Source organism: Saccostrea cucullata, unplaced genomic scaffold, assembly GCF_032062105.1.
Source record: "Saccostrea cucullata isolate Sc308-1 unplaced genomic scaffold, CSIRO_AGI_Scuc_v1 ctg11108, whole genome shotgun sequence".
Taxonomy (NCBI): domain Eukaryota; kingdom Metazoa; phylum Mollusca; class Bivalvia; order Ostreida; family Ostreidae; genus Saccostrea; species Saccostrea cuccullata.
The window spans coordinates 16,368-40,397 of NW_026931188.1; the positions used below are offsets into that span (position 1 = coordinate 16,368).

Genomic DNA, 24,030 nt, shown 5'->3' on the forward strand with positions numbered 1-24,030 from the left:
AAAAAGCTTATAAATTAATCAATATCCTACGAAATCCTTGCATGAGAAAATGCAACGGAGGAAATGTGGAAACAATGGATTCTCAGGTAACTGTCACCTGATAGACTCTTATTTATGATTGAAATCATTAATTCATTACTTGTTTTCATTATTGGTAATATGTTTTTACAATTTGGTTGGTCTAATATATCTAAAATTCATTCGTACACGATAGACATAAAAGATAGAGGAAATTCCAACAACCGTAAATTCGCCAGCGGTCCTTACTTAAAAAAACACTTCTAAAATCAGTAAAAATAGTTCTAAATTGACTAACTTAGTCACTTCAAACAAATTATCAACAAATTATCAATCACAGAGATGTTTTAATAAGATTAAGACTGTTTGTATTCTGAATACTACTTGTCCGAGGTCTGGCTGAACCTCGAAGTTGGTCAACTTTGACTTGAAATTAAAAACTATTTGCACATGAAATCAAAATTCTAACAAATACGTTCTCTAGAAAAACTTATTATTAATCATTTCTGAGTACTTACATTATTGTAAGGTAATCCAATTTTTTGCAAAAGCACTTTTTGTAAGAGCCCACTTTTCACGACTTTTCACTGTGCTTTGATATAACTGCGCATGCGCGGGACTCGTTTTTCGGAGTCTTTTCTAGACTGAAATTCTCACTTCCGTTAACGCCGTTTTTGGAGTTCGTCTAGACTGATCAATGTTTTGATATAATCAGCTAATGTACGTGCAGTGTTTTGTAAACAGAGTTTAAAAAATATTGGGTAGCGGACAACTTTAAAAGCCCAATCAACGATGAAAAAGATGTAAATCAATTAAGATACTCACACGAGTCAAGAAATCAAAAATTATTTCCATCAGAAAGCGTGGTCTGGATAAACAAGATCAAGTTACAAATATAATATAGTATCAAGAATTCATCGCGGCATTGAAAATTCCGGAAAAATTCTCTCATAACAATAGACTAACAGAGATGGTATAAATTACTTTATGTTGCACATAAATACAATTATGCTCAAGAGTTCATTCACAATACAAATATTGGAGCAGAGCAAATTTAACCAAGTTCACTGCTGATCTGTCCCCATTAGAAATAACAGTCTCAAGCCTTTCTTAAACGAATCGTTCATCAACCAGCCTGTTTATCTTAATACATCAAAGCTCATAAAGCTCATGTTTCCTATAAAAATTTCAAGCAAAACACACGAAAATGTTATACAGTTTGTGTTTAGTTAAGTCAAACTCATATTCCGATCTTTATACATAACTCTCCTTTTGAATCCTTCTCACCAGCTCATTCTCATGCAGATTTGAGAAGAGCTAGGAGCTACATCAATGAATTTCCCTTCACATATTCTTTGTTTAAATTTCAAAGGAATATGGCTAATTACGATGCGCTTGGGGGTTTTAACTGGTTTACATTTATGTAATTTTATTTATATTAGTTAGTTGAAATTTACCGTTTCAGAGACTCGCCGCTGTTGTTGGAAAATTCAATGACCCATTGGACTTGTTCCCTCTGAAGCTTGATTTTGTTCTAGGTAATTGTAGTTTTGATGCGCTGCCCAATTAACAATAGAAATAAGGAGATAACAAAAAATTTTGAAGCTTAAAAGACATACATGTATAAATAATTAAATCTGAAGCTGAGCAAACATGGTCATTACAAAATGATGATTTTTTTTATCTTTACATCAACTTGTTTATCATAGTTTAAAAATGATGAAATAAAATTTAAGAATTAAAATATTTTCTATAAGTTACAACGACATTCAAAGAACCATACACCTTTGCAAGATTGTATGGCAAATAGGTACAGCAACTGGAAAAGTGATGAGCCAGAGATTTATGCAAAAGTACTTAGTGACTAGTAGGTAATATTAAAATATTTCTAAAGTATTTTTCATTCAACAGAATGGCAAGGTAATCCAAGACATTTTCTTTTATACTCCATACTAGTAGACAAAACTCAAACATGGTTTTTTTAAAATATAAAAAGGAGCATTCCATTACGTTACGTCACCGATGCCTGGCTTACCAAGTTTTGCACTATTTACGACTTCACCATAATAAACTTTCTTCTTTGCAGAAATCAAACGACGCAGTTTACAAGACAATTTTTATACTTTAACAGGCATGACTGATTTCAAAATTTATTGGGTCTTGTGTTTATTTTCTGTTGTATCTTCAGATAGTAAGTTTTAATATAATTTTGTTTTTAAAACATCAAGAATGGGTTTTACAACACCTAATTAAGTATTTGAATTGTCGGTTAATTGAAGGGTATATTCTATAATCTTTTGTTTAGCTAACTCCTAGTATTGAGCAACATAAATTATCGTTCCATTTAACCATGTATAGACTTTGGCAGGAGACAATACATTCTGATATGTATGTCATACGTTTCATACTACATACCATGTTGACAGCAAAATATAAAAGAAAAATAAATAAGTTTTACGGTACACATATTGTCGAACAGGAGTTAAACAAGTTTACGATAAGCATTTCAAAAAGAACAATTCCTATTATATTCTTTGAAAAGTTTGAATACCATCAATATGCTTGTTAAAAGCTTAAATCAGAGTTTTAAATTGCGATATGCTGTATTAAAAATGACCCTACAAAAAAGATAACTGATTAATAACGCATACATTTATCCTTTTCTGTCTCTAATACTTGTTAAGAAATAATAATTAAAAGCAAAAATGTAAAATGCATTTCTGTTTTGAAATAACTTGTATCTATAAGAGATGTAGATGTCCTTTTCTATTAACCTATTACAACTAATTTTAAGTTTGATTGCACAGAAAATAAAAAAAAAAATCAAAATTTCCATTTCCCTCAGGCCAAACCTTTCTTTTTAAAAATTTTCATATACATTGTTGTAATCGTTATCCATCTTTTGAAGTAGAATTAAAGGAGTTAGGTAGCAGAAGCTTATTTCCAGATCCCCTCGTACATTTTACACTGTAGCATTATCATCTTTGGAATAAAATTAAAAATAGGCGTATTCTGCAGTATGCCTTAAAGCATTGAAATTATAAAAATAAACCATAAAGGCCATAAGGGGTCGAAAAACTACTTTTTTTCTACGAGAATCTGGTGTCCAGAATTCTTCTTCTATTTTATAAGTATAAACATATCTTTTGGAGTATGATCGATTTTGCAATGTTTTAGAATTTATTTTTTTATGCAGGACAGTTCGGTGTGTAAAAGAATTTTATTTTAGAAGAATGTTCCCTAATCTTATTTTTACATTATTCAATGGCTAAATCATCATTTAGAATATGAATGTTGTACTCTGTAGATGAAACTTTTCATTTATTTTTTATCCATAAAGCCAATCACGTGCTGAAATCTTTTATAGATAAAAACCGTCTTTCCAACATTCCTTTTGAAACAGAATGTAGGCTCCATTATTTTTTTTTATAATTTTGGATTGGATTTATTATATGAATTATTAATTTTAGAGTATAATGAATGCATGAAATATAAAGATGATGAACAGCAATTACCGGTATGCTAAAAATTCATTTAAACAATACAAATCAGAAGCAACATAAACACAGAGCTTTAAAAACATCAGAAGCAGGATCAGAAGCCATGGAGTGCAAATATGTAAATAATGGTCTAACATGAAAAACGTCAGTCAGCATGACATAATGATAGACTGTACTTACTGAAAAGGTCATTGTATCGACTACAGAATTTACAAAATAATGACTTTAAAAGAGACTGTTGTTATTCTTGTTTCATCAACTTATTTGTTAAAAAGCTTGCCTCGCTATAGAAATTCTTTGCATGTAGATCATGTTCTTGTGTATCTAGTTAACAGGAGACATATATCCCATGTGAAGGTGGTTAGGTTATATTTGCTACTTAAGTAAGGAGAGTTGACAATAGAAAACTAAATTTAACAAGTTTTGTTATCAGTTCGCCATTAAAGTGTTTTTCCTAATTGTAATTGTAAAATATCCAAATATGAAACAAATATCAATTTTTGTGGCAGCTTTTTTAACTTCACCTGGATGCATCATGTCGACATATGAATGATGGAAATCATTGCTAATTTATAATACGTCCTCAAATTATTCAAATGTCGATTTGAAGGCCACCAGAAATGTTTTTTTTTCTGATTTAAGGTTTTTTTTTCCTGATTGAAGGTTTTAAATACATTCTGTTTCATGTGAATATAAAAATAGATCTGTCTATAAAGAGGTGCAAAGTGTCATTTTTGAGCTTCAACATAGGGCAGCATACCTTTAACACCAAGAAAATTTTTAAATGATAATGAAGTAAACGAATGTTTAATTTGGCTACAAACCATTTTTTGAAAAAAAAAACATTTAAATTATATTAACTCTAAATCAAATTGCAGATTATTCTATCTGTATTAAAAACTTCAAAAGTGTACAACATACTAAAAGCTCCTCCGTTAAAAAAATAGATGATAGTTCTAGAATTAATATGCAAAAAAATGTTAAATGCTGTGTATCGAATACAATTATTTATGACTTGCTTAAGTAATATATTTTCTTTAAAAATGGTTTTATTTATTAGAATGTTTGTTATTTTGCAGCTATCCCATCATCAATCCCCAATATATACCCCTACTACGGCATGCAAGTTGATTCTTATAGTAATAGATACACAAGACATATTTATTAGGGCGATTTCATGAAATTCGAATGTTATGTGTCTTCACTTGGAGATCCACCAATTACATGGTCGTGGTATTGTGGGGAAGAGGTGATGAAAAATGTTACATTTTCAGGCACTTACAATTACATGAATTTCACTGCACTATGGAATCACGACAGAAAACTTTGCTACTGCAGAGCAAAATCACCTTCTACTGTTTTATTCTACGACGAAACCTCTCGGTATCGATACCAGATGCGTGTTTATCGTAAGGATAGAATTTGTTTAAATCGTTATCATTTTGAAATATCTTTTTTCGCAATTTTTTTTTCATGAAATTTCTTTTCTTCGAAAATTGTTGTATATGTATGTGTATTTAAACGTTAAAAATTCTAAACTTTAAGTCTTTTGTTATAACAGCCTAGCAAAACACTTACACTTGGTGATTCAATGTTGACTTTTGTAAGATTCTTCTTGGACACGTCCCCAGATTCATCCATTGTCACCTACAACTGTACAGAGCGGTGAGAACATTAACATTAAGTGTAATCTTACAACACTGGGATATCCACAAATATCCTGGAGATGGTTCTGTGGTGAAGAGCCTCCACAGAATGGGGTGGACGTAGGAACAGAGGCTTACTTAGCATTCAAAATGTCTCCAGGTCATGACGGAATGGTTTGCAGATGTAGAGGAATATCTTCCTCTTCTTCTTACTATACGTATGACGAGATGTCCGACCCTGTGAGGATCACCGTTATATGTAAGATTTATAGAGCTTGTAAAATATTTTTACAATATGGTTTTTGAATTTACTAAAAAACACAAGGCTAGTATTTATCTAATCTAAGTACTATCCCTATAACAAAGTTTCTAGGCTTATTGACACCGGCTAAACATATGTCTTAGTTCACGTTCGTGACCCTTCACATACCATAACCTCTTAACATAATTATAGCATAAAATGATTTTTTTTTTAATCAGCACTATTTTAATTGAATTATTTTTCTATATAAAATAAGGATTGTATTAGACAAGAGAAATGAAAAATCTTCCTCAGAATTTCTGGTTCTAATAGATATTGTACAAGGGCGGCATTGATAAAATAGCGATTTTACAAGGATATTGTATTAGACTGAAATTGGTCATGTATTGTCCATTTCTGAAGCATTTTTTTAAAAAGACCCAAATCTTATAATACAAAATATTAAATTCGTTTAGCTACAGTAGAGAAAGAACATGAATGCATATCAGCTGCAGCATTTGGAACAACTACCGGGATATTGGTGGTTATTATATTAGCGTTAGTCACCATCTTAGTATTACAGTACATCAGGGTGAAAAAAAGGAGATCTCTGTTCTTGTGAAAATCTCGGTGAGTTTTAAAGAGAAAGCCGTCAAAATTTAGAACAGCATGCATATTTATCTAAATGTTGTCTCAAGAAATAGTTTGATTCGTATTTTTATTAAATTTTTATATATATATATATATATATATATATATATATATATATAATTCGATTACGTCATTTATCTTTAACAAAAATTTATTATACAGTGTACTAAACTAAAAAAATACGTTAAACTTAAATCAGAAGCTCTTTAAGATTTTGCGCTCTATTTTTTCTTAAAGTATATAATATATACTTTAAGATATTATCATTGAATTTTTTTTTTTACATTGAAAATAAATATACAAGTGACATTTCCTTTCAATACAAGAAAAGGGTTTGTATCAATGTAAACAATAAAACTATCTAAAATTAAAAGTAAAACAAACTTTGATTTACTTTATTAAAACTTTGATTTACTGTGTTAAAATCTTTCTACAGTAAACTATAATAGTTAACTAAAGGATGTTCTATTACTTTTCTTATTTGGGAAAGGGCAAATAAGCTGTAGAATATAAGTTAGTTAAAATGTAATGAACAAACCACCTTTTCCTCATTATACATGTATGCATATATGAAAAAAATTGAGGCATTAAAATTTATTTAACGATGGTTTTCAGGAAAGACAACCGAAGGAAAACCAAGGTTTGTATGCTTCAATCTTCGTCTCTTCTTGTATTAATTTTTTTTAAAAGACTAATACTGTATTTATTATTTTAGAAAATTGATTTTTTAAAATACATTTCCTTCCATTTTAGTGAAAACAGCAGTGAACAAAATCCTACATATATCAACGATCAATCCTACGAAGTCCTGCAAATTAACAGAGAGAGGTATTGTCTTCCCACAATTTTCTATTTTAATAAAAAAAAATTGTAGGGAGACAATGTTCTACAGGACATTGGTTATGGAATTACACGAATTATAATTTACAGATATATATTTCTAAAGCATTTTAGAGACGGATTAAATTATGATATCTTAATTTCTAGTTGACTATTATGAAGTAAAAGCACAAGAATCAGTTATTATAAAGTCAGGATCCAAAAGAAGTTGTTTTCCTGAAAATATTTCTTTAAGGTCAGACAACGCGTTCCTCAAAAAATATATAATTTTCCCCAAAAATTTATCAATGATGTTTAGGTACTTATACAAGTTTCTTAACAGAAAATTAGGGTACCTTACCAGGCATTTGGACAAGATACCACAGGGTGATATTTCTTATATATCCCATATGGGTAACCATCTGCATAGAATAATATCACAATATTTGATGTATTTATATTTCAAAACATTGAAAACAATGTAGAAATCACAAGAGAATGGAAAATACGCGTATTTGTAATATAATACCAAGAAATAAAAAAGATATATTTGAGGAATGTGTCGTCTGACCTTAACATAACAATTTTCATTTAATAATTATCAATAGTCACTTGCCAACGAGCACATGTCTCATTGTAAATTCTTATTAAATTTTTTAAAATCATTGAAAGAAATGTTATATTCTTTTTTCAGGCTTTAGACAAATTTCAGGAAAGAACTGTCTCCTAACTGAAATTTATTTCCATTGGTTTTATGGCTCTCCATTGAATGTTAATTTTTCTTCAGACCCTTGGATTTCAGAAGATTGTGGTACTTCAGTTGTGATATATTTTTCTTGACATTTCTTTTTTTTTTTAAAGTTAATTGGTCCAATATTAGTACATTTTTACTCTGTGGATAATTTTGAAAATCATTTTTTGTGTACTATACAGATTACTAACATGAAAACCATTAATCGTTTTACTATGTGTTAAGTTTTTTCACAATAGTATGCTGATAAAGATTATGTTAATAATATTGATGATGATATTGTTTTTTATAAAGTTTGCAGCTAATACATATATACATGTAAAATGTATCTACAAATGAAATATAACAAAAAATATATGTTTAAATAAACTATGTAATGAATTTCATAAAACTTCTTAAACAAGTTTTCATTTCAATTAGTACTTGAATTGAAGTATATCAAAATCTGCAATACTGTGTATATTAAGCCAGTTGCAATGAATCACATAAGTTTCCCAAAGAAAACATAATTTTAAATATTCTGGCACATAAGTTAAAAAAAAAACGCAAAACAACATCTTTTTACGACTACTCTACCAAGCTGTAAATGAAGTAAATGCAAAATATATTGCAGAATTTGTCCAAAATCTTATGCATGTAAAGAAGAAAACACTTGCTGTGGCCTTCAACTTGACATTTAGATATATATCGACGACTTATTGTCAATTAAGATATATTCTGGTGAGCTTGAGATAAAAGATACTAGTACCACAGAGTCATCTGTTTCTTATTTGGATACCTCACTTGAAAAAGACGTCAATGGTAATCTTACAACCAAGCTTTATGATAAACGTGATGATTTTAACTTTCAATCATTAACTTCCCTTACTTTTGCAGCAATATACCTTCATCGCCTGCAAACAGAGTTTATATATCTTAGTTGATTCGATCCACAAGAGCATGCTTTCGATACGTATGAACAATTTCTAACAACGAGGTAAATTACTGACAAACAGGTTGATGAAACAAGAATATCAGCAGTCTCGTTTACAGTCATCATTTCGTAAGTTCTGTTGTCGATACAAATGCTGACTGACATTTTTCCTACTAATTGTTACTCCATTATTTATTGACGAATTGACTACGAATTTTTCCGTTATTTCCCGATCTTGAAAAGGAGCACACGGCGGGTGTGACCGATCAGCAGGGGATGCTAACTCCTCCATGGCACCTGATCACAACTCTGATATTTTGGAGGTCCGTGTTTGCTCTACTCCTACTTTGTACTCATATGGATTTTTGATATGAATACTATACGTTATCTCCATATGTTACCTTTTAGTATGACATTATTTTGTTCAATTAAGAAATAAGATATCATTTTAGGGTTTCATTGGGATATGACATGTAGTTGGTCACGTAATCAAATTCGATAACGCCCGAAGGGCGTTATTATAATTAACAGCTAGTCTCCTTAAGAACAGCCCACAGACATGCGCTGACTATGTATTCAGATGATGAAAAACGCGTGACCCCGATTATCAATCGATATTCAAGAAATCTTCAGGCACCATGTCTTCGATGACTATTTTACTTTTTGATTTATTACTTACGTGCTATCTCCAAGAGCTTAACATGGAATTTGCAATTATAACCAAATGGGAGGCGTGGTATCATTTAGTGAGCTCATTGCTCACAGAACCTCTAGATTCCTATGTAATTTTAAACAAAATATGCGGATACATGTATATTTGACAGTGTGACGAAAGTTTATAACTTTCTCCCACTTTACTCAGAAAATATCATTCAGAATACTTATATGAATATTTATCTATGAGAAATATTGTTTTCTAACTTGTTTAATATGTTATTTATCCCCAATAAACGTTGCAATTGTTTCCAAAAGGAGTGCACAATATTTGAAATATTGGATTGGATTATGGAATGAAGTGCATGTACTTATCTTTTTCATTGACAAACAAGAACTGTTAATTTCAATTTTATTTTATTTCTGTAACACATTAGTCTTCACAGAATTTACGATCATTTTCTAGGACGAATTTCCTATCATTTTCGAGGACGAATCATCATCCTAGCTGATTTAAGGGCAGTTTTTTCCTTCCAAGGTCTCCACACTATGGCATCAAAGGTTTTAGCAGCAGATTTCAGGAAAGGTCCGTTGAGATGTGAAGTATAACAACTTGTATACCACCAACCTCCTTTATGACCTGTTGCACAACCACCTCTGTCTTTGTCCTTTGTTGCAAATGCAATACCATTGTGTCCTTTTAGACCATCCCCTTAAATTTAAATTCGTCATTTTTGTCAATTGTTGTAAGATGAATCAATGGCTATTAAGAAGCACGTCAGACGTAATATTAAAATAGGAAAGTCAATACTTTGACAACTAATCCTTCTAAATCAAATCATATTTGAACTAATTTTGGTGAATTGTTTCACCTGCATTGCCCCTGTATCCATTGACTGTTAACTTGTACTTTTCCTGTTCATCAGCAATCGCAAATTTTGAATATCTAGCATATGCCTTGGCGCCTGAAAACTGTTCCAGGTCAACCCACAATTCCTGTGTTGTGCGTGACGTCAAAATATGTATTGCATCATTTCCTAAATGGTTATAAAGAAGTTACATTATTTTTCATTCTTTTTATTGATTAATATTCACACAAATCAAAATTATTTTAAAAAAAAAAAAAAGAAGAAAAAAGTATGAATAAAGACAAAACTTTAGTAATTCGACTTTGGAGGTATTCCTGCCTGGTTCCTGACTAGATGTCTTACTCTTGCATATTAATATGAAAGGGATTTAAATGCAAATGAAAGGGATTTAAGGTAATGTTTTCTTTCCTTTTTGTAATGATACAATTCGAAACAGAAATATTAAACTAAGTTTGACATCAAGCAGGAACTATATTTTTGGCGAATAGACAGCGATTTGAAATATTATATCTCCTTATAGGTCACTTGAGTATTGTAACAACTTCCAACTTCAGAATTTTTGTTCGTGTTTTAGATCAGAGGCTATAAAAACCACAGTTTGAAAGAGGCACAATTGCCCATTAAAAGTATACACCAGCATGCTTACTTGTATTACTTAATACTCAGAGCAGAGGAACAAAGAAAATATGCATTTTCACTATAACATCAGTAGTTCCCCACCCCACAGGAACCTCTGACCCTGGGGCTACACAATTCACAATTTTGAAAAAAACGAATGTATATATATATATAAAACGAATATATACTCAGTAGAGCCATTTACTAACACCAGAACCCTTGACTCAGCGGTAATAAAATTCACAGTTTTGGTAAAGGTAGCCTTCCTCATCATAGATATGCATCTAGTTTGTTTTCATAATACCCAGGATCAGAGGAGATTGAATGATTGTATATTGTTTAACGTCCCTTTGGAGAATTTTTAATCATATGGAGACGCCACCACTTGCCGATGGAGAGCTGCAAATTTTGTCCTATACTCAGCACTCAGGACCGTTGAGAAGGTAGGGACTTTTTTCGTGTCAGCACCTACTGCGACACGGGACCTTGGATTATACGGTCTCATCCGAAGGACCGGTCTCCACGTCCCACAGTTGGATTCGAACCCGCGACGTAAGGATCAACTCCTTACTTCGCGGCTCAAGAGCAGACGCTCTAATCACTGCGCCACGCAGGCGACGGATCAGAGGAGAAGATTATCAAATAATTAATGCATTTTCACTTTATAATCATAAAAGCCCCACCATAAAAGCAGAGCCCCTGATCCTGGGGTTAGGAATTTCATAATATTGGTAGAGGGCATAATGCTGATTACAATCAAGCAAACAGTTTGGCTGCTTGATGTCCTGGAGTAAAAAAGACTTTTAAAGGTTCCATTTATTTTAGTGCCACTCCTCGATCGCTATGGAGGCTGGGACAATGATTGGTTGAAAAGTGGTTGAAATTGGTTGTGTGGAGTTAGAGAAGAAGCTGAAAAAGTTTAGATGTTAAAACACGACGAACGACACACGCAACGGGCGAAAACAGATAGTAATAGGTCACCGGAGTAATATAAGGTGACCTAAAAAGAATTTCCTAATGTAATTCAAATTATCAAATATGGATTAAAGCTTTCATATGCAGGTGTATATGAGGTAAATATATATTAATTTTCCAAACAAATTACAACTTGATGGATTTCGAAAGTATTGAATCAAAGAACAAACATGAGCAAAAATCAGTAAAAAGTGTTTTTTTATCTCTCCAAGTAAACTGGCAAAACTTTATGTTTTCATATCATTTTGTAACTTTATTTAACTTCTTTACCATGTGTAAAAATAAAAAAAAAATAATGATTAATATACAAATCATATTAAGGTGTAATTTCCCTCTGCTAAGACAGATAATTTTCTGAAGACATTTTTCCATCAAATTCAATATTTTTTTATCAAATTCAATGAATTGTCATGTAAGATTTAAGAGGACCATTTTGTTTGTCAACTCAATCGAGTCTGTTCTATCATACAAATGTTGATTTCTAGTTTATATTACCAATATTTTCATTAATTATTGATAATAAGTTACCTAAAACATTTATACTTAATTCATTAAAACGGTGTAAATTGAGGATTTCTCTCTCTTAACGTATAAGTCATTTAATTGTTACAGATAATTTGCGTTAAAGTTTCAAGGACAGAATACATACCGGTATCTAGTAAAATCGAAGAAAACAAAAATAACCCGAAAAATTTATGGCAGAGCCTAAGAGACCTTGGTTTTAAAAACAAACGCAAGGACAGTAGGAATGTCTGCTTAAAAATTGATGATGAAATTTGTCACGAACCAAAATCTGATGCAAGAAGGATATGGAGATAACGAACAGTATTCAATATCAAAGTCCATAAAACAATACAAAATAAGAGCAGAGCAAACATGGACCTCCGAAACATCAGAGATGGGATCAATGGCATGGAGGAGTGAGCATAATTTTAAATCATTTTAATGATTTTTTTGTAAATATTGCAGATTCACGTGTAAGCAAACTCCCCAAACCTTTAAATATTTTTAGTGTGGATAGTGAACGTTTTAAATCTTTTTATTTCAAAAATGATAATCTTGTTACTCTGAAAACAGTCAATGAAATTTTTGTATACAAAGAGCTTTTAAAACTGAACCCTTCTAAAAGTATGGGGCCAGAAGATATTCCATCTAGGTTCATTCGTGATGGAGCTGATTTTCTAAAGATTCCTATCACATTTATTGTAAAGTCATTTCTTCTTCCTGTTCCTGAAGATATGAAAACAGCTAGGGTAAAACCTATTCACAATGAAATTTAACGTCCCCTTGCTTTCGTGAAAGCGTGGGACAAAAAAAAACAGTTTACCAGAAGTAGGTAATTATAGACCAGTTAGTATTCTTAATGTTGTTTCTACAATTTTAGAGAGATCTGTTCATATTCAAGTTTCAAAATCCTTAGATCGTAATAATATTTCATATGAGTTTCAATCTTTTTTTAGAAGTAAGTACTCTACTGAAATTTGTTTGATACATTTATTTGATTTTATTAGAAATACTATTACAAAGGGATATCATTATATACTGGAATGGTTATGCTTGATCTACAAAAGGCATTTGACACTGTTACCATGATATACATGATGATGTACTTTGTAAAAAACTAAAAGCAATTGATGTTCAATCTGTTGATTGGGTTTAATCCTATTTATCTGAAAGAAAACAGTTTGTTCACAGCAATGGAATTTCATCAGATGCTGGTATTATAACATCTGTTTGTTTGTTTTATTACTTTTGGAATTATACAAATTCTTCATTGTTACTGCCACAAAAAAGATTGACAAAATATTATATCTACAGATGCCTAGTATAATAAAGGAAGAAAATATTCAAATATTCTTTAAACTTACCTAACCAGTAATCTGTCTCTGCTCTTCCGAATCCTCTCTTGTATTCCGCCCACGATCGATAAAAATCAGTGATGCCGTATCTTCTTCGTTGAATGACCTGAATTTTTTATGGAATATGTTTTATACTAATTACTCTATAAGTCTTCGATATTGATAATGATTTTAAGGATGATAGATAACTTTGATAGATAAATGAATAGACTTATAAAACTACTTTTTTAATTACTTTTAAATAGGCAGAGGATATAAAACGAACAATACAACTCACAGCATGATCATTCAAAGATTACTGCATTGTTTAAAGAAAAAAACTCAAATATTTTTAAATAGTTAAATTAAAATCATTAAAAATCAATGAAAGTACCGTCCATCCACCCTCTTCTGTAGTCATATCGCAGAACACTCGCTTCTCTCTCCTGCCGTCTGGGTAAATAGTATATACTCCGTCCTTTCCTTGTACTACTGGGTTTTTCTTCAATATAGCTGCACAATCTCGACTTTTAAAGTGACCTATATATACAATTTATTTATATATTTTAATCAAAACTATCAGTGTCATACCGAACACTCTTCTTTCCTCCTAAACGTAGATAATATTTATTCAATTTTGTATCGTTTTGCGAATATCTCTCAATTTTGTGCCAATCAACCAATTCAATATCGTCTATATAATATATGATTTGACTTACTTGTGTTGAAGATTCCTTCAATTCCAACTGAGTCTGCCCTTAATTTGTAACTGGACACAACATCCACCCCGATTGTAAGCGGAGTTTTTACTTTATATGATGTTTTCTCATGGATCCATTTCCAAGGAAGTTTTCTTAAAGATTCTTTTACATGACCTAATTAAGAAAATTTAACTTTTGTTTTATCAGAGAACATTTACAAGAACATCCTGAATATAAAAACAAAATTTTCAAATGCTAAGGAAGTATGAATATGCACTTGTTAAGTGGTAATAGGCAAACTTTTCGCAGAATATCATGAAAAACTTCAGATTCTTTAGCCGTATCAAAAAACAACTGTTTTTCTCCTTCATGTGCCAGTTTCATCAACTAATTTTTTATTTAAATATCTTTTGAATTATTGTACCATGTATGTAATTTACAACTTCGATTTACATTTATTTTATCAGTTTTAGCATTCAAAACCCTTAATTGATGAAATAATTTCAGTTTATACGTCAGACATTATGATTTACCTTTAATCAACAAATGAGTCCGAGGAACCCGGGCATCCACAAAGGACAATATGAACAAGCTCACAATGAGATGCAATGGAGACATGCTAGATTCTTGAAAATAACCTTGTAACATAAGGAAGCTATCCGTGCAAGTATATGAAGGGCTTTTTTAAACTCGGTTTAATCAATATAACTATTAAATTGAAACCTAATGCATCTGCGTGCAAGATATAGGAAATATCTAGAGTAAAAAAGTGTCTCAGATGTTGTATATAGACGTCTTATTTTTTGTTCAATAGTATAAATTGTCCACTTGAGTGTTTTCTGTGTGTTCTCGTTTACAATATGTGCCTGATACAGACCCAAAATTCACCAATAATACTATGGATGAAGTTCTCCCACAATATATATATTTAATTGTAAGGCTACCTGAATCATCAGGGAACTTATTGTTGCTTGTTTTTATTTTTGTCGTTCATAAAGCTTCAACTTTGAAGATTCTCAGTTTCCTGCTCTGAAACAAGTAAACTTATTTCAGAAAAAATTTAGGATATTTAAGAGGTCCATGTTTGTTCTTCTGCTGATTTGCACTATTTGAATGGACTTTTGAACTTAAACACTGTTCGTAAACTCCATTGATGTCATCTTTAAAAAACATTGGCTTGATAGGTTAAACTTACCAGAATATTACCTGATTGATTTCAATTAATCTACCCAAGGGTTCATATAAATTCTTTATGATAGCCAGGGACCTTGCTTATGCCCTTCACAATAAACAAATAGGGTTGCGTAAACTGCGACTGGGTAGAAAGATCGCGTTAATATTCATTTTACGACTATGTTTTACTCGCATTATTCAATATTTTAATGAACAACGAAAAAATATCATACAATTATTGCCTGAATGGGAGATTATCGTACATTTTGGCCGTAGTTTGCAACGATAGTAGCTCGGGGAAGTCACTACCTATGTTTACATTTTAGATTGACGTGGAGCGGCGGGCTTCTCGATTTTTGTACGTTGTTTCAACAAATCATATTAAAGTTTATTCTTCCTCCATTAATAGCATAGGTGTATCTAAATGAGTTAAAATAACATTTCAATAATATCAGTATTATTGTGACAAGATGATTTACCTAGCGTTAATATGGATCTTTTGGATCCCCTCTACAGTAATGCCTGACAGTAAGTTAACTGTTAATCAGACTCATTTCAATATATATCATTGATGATAATTTCTTTATGAGGGTGTTATCTTTTTGTTCGGTATTGAACATGTCCAGCGGGAGTTCTATGACTTTGTAATTTTACATGCTTGCAAAACAAGATAAACACGTAGACAAATCCATGATTTCAATTCATTTAAAACATGAATTGAAAGAGTACTAGTTTCACATAATTCAAAAATTAATTTATATGTATATTCTTCTAAATGTGTGAATTGTTTGTATCGTTCTTGAAGTATTGGTGATCATGGTAATTTTCTATCACTTCTTGAATGATTTAAAAGACATTTTGTCTATTGAATATGTATACATAGTGAATTTAAATGGTAATTTGATTAAGCAATTGGCACAGTTTAAAACATTTAAAAATTCTAAAGAATTTCCATTTTATATGTGCAAAATAAGTATCAACATCATATATTAATTCCTTTTCTTGTGACAGGTTCAAAATTAGCTTTATGATTTAGCTTCCATGATACATGCATGTGCTATAGTTATAGCTAATTTAAAAGTAAATTGCCCGCTATTTTTTTCTTCTTATGTATTGTATATTTTCTGTTGGAAATATACATATTTTTGATGACTTATTATACCGAGTATGTTCAAGAAGAGGCTATCTTTAACTCTGAGCGCGGACATCCATACATGGGAGTTTCTTTGTTCTTGCACACGTCGAAATAACCACTACACCCAAGATGAAGTCACATTACATTAAAAATATTTTGTACAGAAATCAGTATTTCAAAAAAAGATGACGCTTTTAAGACAGCAATTGAATTAACTTCGATGCTTGAATCTGGTTAACTACCTTGCATTTTTTTTTAAATCAAAGAAAGATAAACTGCACACAAAGCAGTATAAGTATTTGTTACATTGCAGTTATCCCATCATCACCTCCGACTCTAAGTCCAAATTTGGGCATGGTAATAAATTCCTACACTGACAATTTTGTCAGACATGTCTATGAGGGCGATTTAATGAAATTCCAGTGTTATGTTAACCTCTTGGGAGAACCTCCAATCACGTGGACATGGTATTGTGGGGAAGAACAGATGACCAATGTAACATTTTCAGGCACATATACTTACATGAATTTTACAGCGATTAGGAATCATGACGGGAAATCTTGCTATTGCAGAGCAAAATCACACTCAACTGTTTTCTTTTACGACTACCCGTCTAGTTCTCGTTATGTGATGCGTGTTTATTGTAAGTATGCGTTTACATTATATTTTTATTGACTTCTTGATTTAATGGCAAGTAAATTCTTAATGCAGCAACAAAAATCACTTTTAACAACTGATACGGTGTTTCCTTGGTAAAACAGCAAAGTAGCTATTAATCCCAATTTTTCTTTGGAATTGGTGTTGCAAGGTTCTAAGGATGCATATTTGCCAGTCTTGAGTTTTCATTCTGCTGAAGACAGTAGCATTAACTCAATCTTAGTTACTGATTTTGCTTGGTTACAGTGTGTTACCATGGCAACCATAAAAGTTATTTAAAGAATAATATTGCATATACCTATACTCAGGGTCAATCATTTTCATTGTTTTTCTTAAATTGTTGATTGAGTTTGAGCATATACCACATAGCATTAGTGAATACTTAACGTTTTTCAACATATTTCAGCATTTAAAAAAATGTCTTCCAAATGTACCTCGGTTACCACTTACTTAGAAATATATTCTAAACAGTTTCCTTACAGTATAAGTGGCAACAAGGTGACATGTTTTTGTGACATGGCTTGTTTGCTTTTCCTAGTCTTTATTAAGGCTCAGTAAAGATTTAAAGTAGCAGAAAATCTCAATTTTTCAGGCTGCTACCATGACAACCGAGAAACTTAGCAACAAAATTTTATTTGATATATGTTTTTGGTGTCACTTACTAAGAATGGGTGAAGTTTCTTCAAAATCGGTGACCATGCTTGGCAACGAAGATTAAATGGTTACAGAGAATGGCTCTAAATAAATAATTGTCTTTCTCCATGCTTTGTTTTCTTACAATACTCATTAAATTATTTGAAGATGATTTTGCCATAACAGGGTCAATCTGTGCCCCAAACTTAAAGTAATGCAAATACAAAAGATGCCTTTTCCCTATTAATATGCTTCATGTGTGTTAGTAAAATAAAGATAAAGTTACCATTTGAAATTAATTCGAGTATGTATCTCATATATTTTATTTTATTACACATAACTTGATATATATGCCTTGAATATAAACTTCCTGTTTTAAGTATAAATCAGGGAAGAACCTTAGAAATATATTTTACTTTTTAAACATGTTGCATGCTTTAAGAAATTAAAGACTATACTTGGAATATTTTTTTAATTCTATTTTTTGCCATACTCATCATTAGAATTAAATTGGAATTGGTGTTGCAAGGTTCTAAGGATGCATATTTTCCAGTCTTGAGTTTTCATTCTGCTGAAGACAGTAGCATTAACTCAATCTTAGTTACTGATTTTGCTTGGTTACAGTGTGTTACCATGGCAACCATAAAAGTTATTTATAGAATAATATTGCGTATACCTATATACTTAGGGTCAATCATTTTCATTGTTTTTCTTAAATTGTTGATTGAGTTTGAGCATATACCACATAGCATTAGTGAATACTGAACGTTTTTCAACATATATTTCAGCATTTTAAAAAAATTGTTTTCCAAATGTACCTCGGTTACCACTTAGAGATATATTCTAAACAGTTTCTTTACAGTATAAGTGACAACAAGGTGACATGTTTTTGTGACATGGCTTGTTTGCTTTTCCTAGTCTTTATCAAGGTTCAGTAAAGATTTAAAGTAGCTGAAAGTTTCAATTTTTCAGGCTGTTACCATGGCAACCGAGAAATTTAGCAACAAAATTTTATTTGATATATGTTTTTGGTGTCACTTACTAAGAATGGGCGAAGTTTCTTCAAAATCGGTGACCATGCTTGGCAACGAAGTTTAAATGGTTACAGAGAATGGCTCTAAATAAATAATTGTCTTTCTCCATGCTTTGTTTTCTTACTATACTCATTAAATTATTTGAAGACGAACATTGTCTTCGTTTGTAAGGCTCATTATATAAATTGCATTCTAGAAGAACTTGGATTTAATTCTACAAGTGGTAATCCTACTTATACCCATACTTCTCTTTCTCAGGAAGAAATTCTTCAAAATCACCTGTCAGTTTTGAATACTTTTAATATTCCACAGAGCCAAAATGAATTTGAACTACCTTATATATATATTGGATTCCGAAACTTACAAACAAAGATCCTTACAAACAAATCCTTACAAACAAAGATACATTGTAGGTTCCAATAAATATTCAACCAAGCCTCTTTCGTTACTTCTCACTAAGATTTTGACAGTAGTGAAGGAAAAACTTCAAGAGTACTTTGCAACTATATATTCAAGAAGTGGTGTAAATCAGATGTGGATACTTAAAAATTCTAAAGAACTTTTGGACAATTTGAAATCACAAGACTTTACAAAAATCAACAGCTTAAAAACTTACGACTTTTCAACTTTATACACAACAATTCCCCATGACAAATTAAAATCCAGGCTTTTTGATATCATTGACAGCTGCTTCTTCAATAAAAATGGAACTCGTAAATTTACTTACCTCGTTATTGGTCATTTGCAAAATTATTTTGTTAAAACAGATTCTGATTGCACACATAAGTACTCTGAAGTTGACATCAAGAAGATGCTTGAGTTCCTGATTGACAATATCTATGTGGTTTTTGGAGACCAGGTATTCCAACAATTTATTGGAATTCCTATGGGTACAAATTGCGCTCCGTTATTAGCAGACTTATATTAATATTCATATGAAGCAGAATTTATGCAAAATCTTATGCGTGAAAAGAAGAAAACAAGAAAACACTTGCTGTGGCCTTCAACTCGACATTTAGATATATCGACGACGTATTGTCAATTAATAATGATAATTTCCATTCCTACGTCGATACGATATATCCTGGTGAGCTTGAGATAAAAGATACCACAGAGTCCGAAACTTCTGCTTCATACTTGGATATTTTACTTGAAAAAGACACTAATGGTAATCTAACAACCAAGCTATATGATAAACGTGATGACCTTAACTTTTCTATCGTCAACTTCCCTTACTTATGCAGCAATATACCTTCATCACCTACATACGGAGTATATATATCTCAGTTGATTCGATACGCAAGAGCATGCTTTACGTATGAACAATTTCTTAAACGAGGTAAATTATTGACAAGCAAGTTGATAAAACAAGAATATCAACAGTCTCGTTTAAAGTCATCATTTCGTATGTTCTATGGTCGATACCATGACCTTGTTAGCAAATACAATTTATCATTGAGTCAAATGCTGACTTTTTCATACTAATTGTTAGTCCATTATTTACACACTGGATTGATGACGCATTTTTTCACTATTTCCCTATCATGACAACGAGCACACGGCGGGTGTGACCGGTCAGCAGGGGATGCTCACTCCTCCATGGCACCTGATCCCACCTCTGATGTTTTGGAGGTCCGTGTTTGCTCTGCTCCTATTTTGTATATTGTTTAATGGACTTTAAGATTGAATACTGTTCGATATCTCCATATCCTTCTTTGCCATAACAGGGTCAATCTGTGCCCCAAACTTAAAGTAATGCAAATAAAAAAGATGCCTTTTCCCTATAAATATGCTTCATGAGTGTTAGTTGAATAAAGATAAAGTTACCATTTGAAATTAATTCGAGTATGTATCTCATATATTTTATTTTATTACATATAACTTGATATGCCTTGAATATAAACTTCCTGTTTTAAGTATAAATCAAGGAAGAACCTTAAAAATATTTTTTACTTTTTAAACATGTTGCATGCTTTAAGAAAGACTGTACTTGGAATATTTTTTTAATTTTATTTTTTGCTAATACTCATCATTAAAATTACGCTTATATGCACATAAAGATTTATAGAGTACAAATTTACGTGGGCATGGAGCTTTGTTTAGAAATTTGGTTATATATTTTAAATGAAAATCATAACTTTTTTAATCACCGTGTATGGAGCATTAAATTTTCAAATGTAATTTGATGACTTAATGTTGACTTTTGTAAGATTCACCTCGGACACGACCAAAGATCTATCCTGTGTCTCCTACAACTGTAGGGAGCGGTGAGTACGTTACCATCAAGTGTAATCTTACAACACTGGGCTATCCACAAATATCATGGAGATGGATATGTGACGATCTGCCTCCCCTGAATGGAGTAGACCTAGGAACAGAGACTTACTTAGAAATCAAAGTAACTGCACGACACAATGGGATGGCTTGCAGATGTAGAGGAATATCTTCCTCTATCTATGTATACGATGAGCTTTCAGATCCAGTCACAATCTTTCTTTACTGTAAGAATTACAAAATAATAAAATTTATAATTTTGTGCGTCTTTAAAAGTGATTCTAGCTAACATTATGATTATGATGTATTTTACAATTGATTTTTTGAATCATTATTTTTTTATTTTGACAAATGTTTCAAATATTATGCATAACATAGCACTTTATTAATAAAATTTCCCAACGAATACGTAATGAGAGTATACATTTTTTTTTTTTTTAAAAATTATATACTGTAAAATCACTTATTTTCGAGCGGTCAAATTTTCGTGGTTTGAGGAAAATATATTGGTTCATGGGGATTTGATTTCGTGGTTGAAGAATTTTTCAGTGGTTATGTATGTGAAAAATTGCATTTCGTAGCCGACATAAATTCATGGGTCTCTTCAAACCTTGAAAACCACGAAAATTAGTAATTTCACAGTATTTGATATCAGTTGAATTAGATAAAAATATTGCTTTTCTCTTCTTCTTAGACATACGCTATTATTCTACATAAAAATGTAAATCAATAACTCTGCATCATATTCTTTACTTAAAGTCCAGACAGAGTCACAAGAAATAACCCCAGAAGCTGGACTTGCTAAAGAATGTATAAAAGCTACGGCTTTTGGAACAACTACTGGGCTACTGTCAACTATTGTCATTGCTTTAAGCTCTGTCCTCCTGATACAGTATATAAGAAAAAAGAAAGGAAACGTTTGTTCTTGTGGACATTCTGGTGAGCCATTCAATACAGGCTAAAATAAAAAGTAGAACGGAAATACGTGTACGCTTCTTTATAAGTTACATCAATAATATTCATATAACGAGATTCACTTTGTGCGATAACCAGTAAATCATGAAAGCTTCATTTTATTTTTATGCCCCTGGATCGAGAGATCCCGGTGGTATATTGTTTTTGTCCTGTCTGTCTGATTATCCGTTTTTTTTGTTTGTTTGTTTGTTTGTTTGTTTGTCTTTCTGTCTGTCTGTAGTCAACTTTAACCTAGCCAATATCTATTGATTGGATGGGGCTATGGCTTCACATTTCACAGGTATATTCCTTTTAATAAGGCCCTTCTTTGGATACCACCGAATTTAACCACTTGTCTTTGGAGTTTGGCCTATTTTTACAAAAAAATACCACACTTTAACCTTGGCCATAACTTTTGATCAATTAGAGCTAGGGCATTCATACATTACATCTGTATTCATTGTTACAAGACCGTTCCACTGCTTTAAATATTTTTTACCCTTTGACCCCCACCTAAGAGTTTGACCCACTTTTTAAAAACTTTAACCTTGGTCAAAACTTTTGAACAGTTAGAACTAGGGCTTTCATATTTCACAGGTGTATTCCTTGTAACAAGACCTTTCTTTGGGTACCAATACTTTTGACCTTTTGACCTTGACCTCTGGAAAATTGAAATGCATTTAACCCTCACCATAAGCTGCCATATAAGGGCATCGGTGTTTCATGAACACATCTTGTCATACAGTATCACATGTACTTCAGCTCTATTTATAATTAAATTTATATGCTATTTCAGAAAAAAACGAAGAGGAAAAAGCAAGGTATCCATTTTTAAATAAAAAAAATATTTGCTTTTATTTATTTCAGCAGTATTTATAAATGAAATTCATCATTTGGAAGATTATTGCCTTGAATTCTTTTTTATAATCTTCGTCCTTTATAGCAGTAACAACAAAAGCCACCAGAACCCTATTTATACTAATGAGGAGTCCTACGAAATACTTCAAGTTAACAAAGGTAAATCATACCAGAATGTGTAAAATTTTAATCTATTTAACTCTAACAAATTTTAATGGTGTTGTAGCTACATTATTATACAGCTTTGTCTTTAGAATATTTTTCTAGCTCTACTCGGGCATTGAATTTGTAGGGGGAAAATATATTTATTGCAATGCATGCAGACACAAAGTACTTTGATGATTTTCTATTTCAGACAGTTTACATATATAAATCAATGGTATAACAAATTACTAAGCGGAACTTAAAAAGATTGAAATTGGATTCATGGTACTGAACACCAAGTCTACTAGTCTTGTTATACCAATACATTCTAAAAGACAATGATTTAATCATGTTTGTGTATTCTGCTTTATCTTGCATCTCATTTTCATTACTCTCGAATGTTATCAGGTTTATATAGTTCAAAGTTGATAAAAGCGGGTGTCGTAGAAATTCTTGATTATTCCGTATAAAAAGAAAAACATAACCTCCGAGGCATAATGACAATTTATAAGGCGGGAATGTAATTATCAACGAAAAACAATATCTATTTACGTTAAGGCATATCATTTCATCGATTACAACAAATTCTTATATAGCGACCTGTTGGACTTTAAGAATGTAGGAGATTCCCTATTCAAATCACAAAAAATGTAATGCTTTGCTATATAATTTATTTATAAAATACTTATATATCTCATATATTTTTAAAAAATCAATAAATATGATTCATATGTGGATATAATGAACAGTTTGAATTATAATTGTACATTTGACTGTGTATAACATTGTATTTACAGTGTTATGTGAAAGGTGAAGAAAATAAATAGCGATCAATCTCAAATTATAGTTGCCAAAACGTTTTGTGAAGAATGCAAAATCAAAGACCATAAGAAGCGTCAAAGATGGGATCAGGTGCTTAGGGGATGTAAGCATTTCAAAATTAAACAAAGCTGGAACATACTAAAGACCTGATA

At 31.4% G+C, this 24,030-nt stretch overlaps 2 protein-coding genes across 2 annotated transcripts; one reads left to right on the forward strand and one right to left on the reverse strand.

Annotated features, from left to right (window-relative positions):
- The first annotated feature begins 74 nt into the window (after positions 1 to 74).
- LOC134231716 (uncharacterized) lies at positions 75 to 22,937 on the forward strand. The gene is made up of 6 exons (XM_062713685.1): positions 75 to 86; positions 4,687 to 4,927; positions 21,037 to 21,327; positions 21,860 to 22,039; positions 22,851 to 22,875; positions 22,922 to 22,937. Exons 1-6 carry the CDS (start codon positions 75 to 77, stop codon positions 22,935 to 22,937), a joined length of 765 nt encoding a protein of 254 aa, XP_062569669.1.
- LOC134231720 (ryncolin-1-like) lies at positions 9,673 to 13,982 on the reverse strand. Its single transcript, XM_062713687.1, has 4 exons — positions 13,888 to 13,982; positions 13,524 to 13,620; positions 10,066 to 10,230; positions 9,673 to 9,905 (listed from the first exon to the last, which is right to left on the reverse strand). Exons 1-4 carry the CDS (start codon positions 13,912 to 13,914, stop codon positions 9,673 to 9,675), a joined length of 522 nt encoding a protein of 173 aa, XP_062569671.1. The 5' UTR covers positions 13,915 to 13,982.
- Positions 22,938 to 24,030: the final 1,093 nt, after the last annotated feature.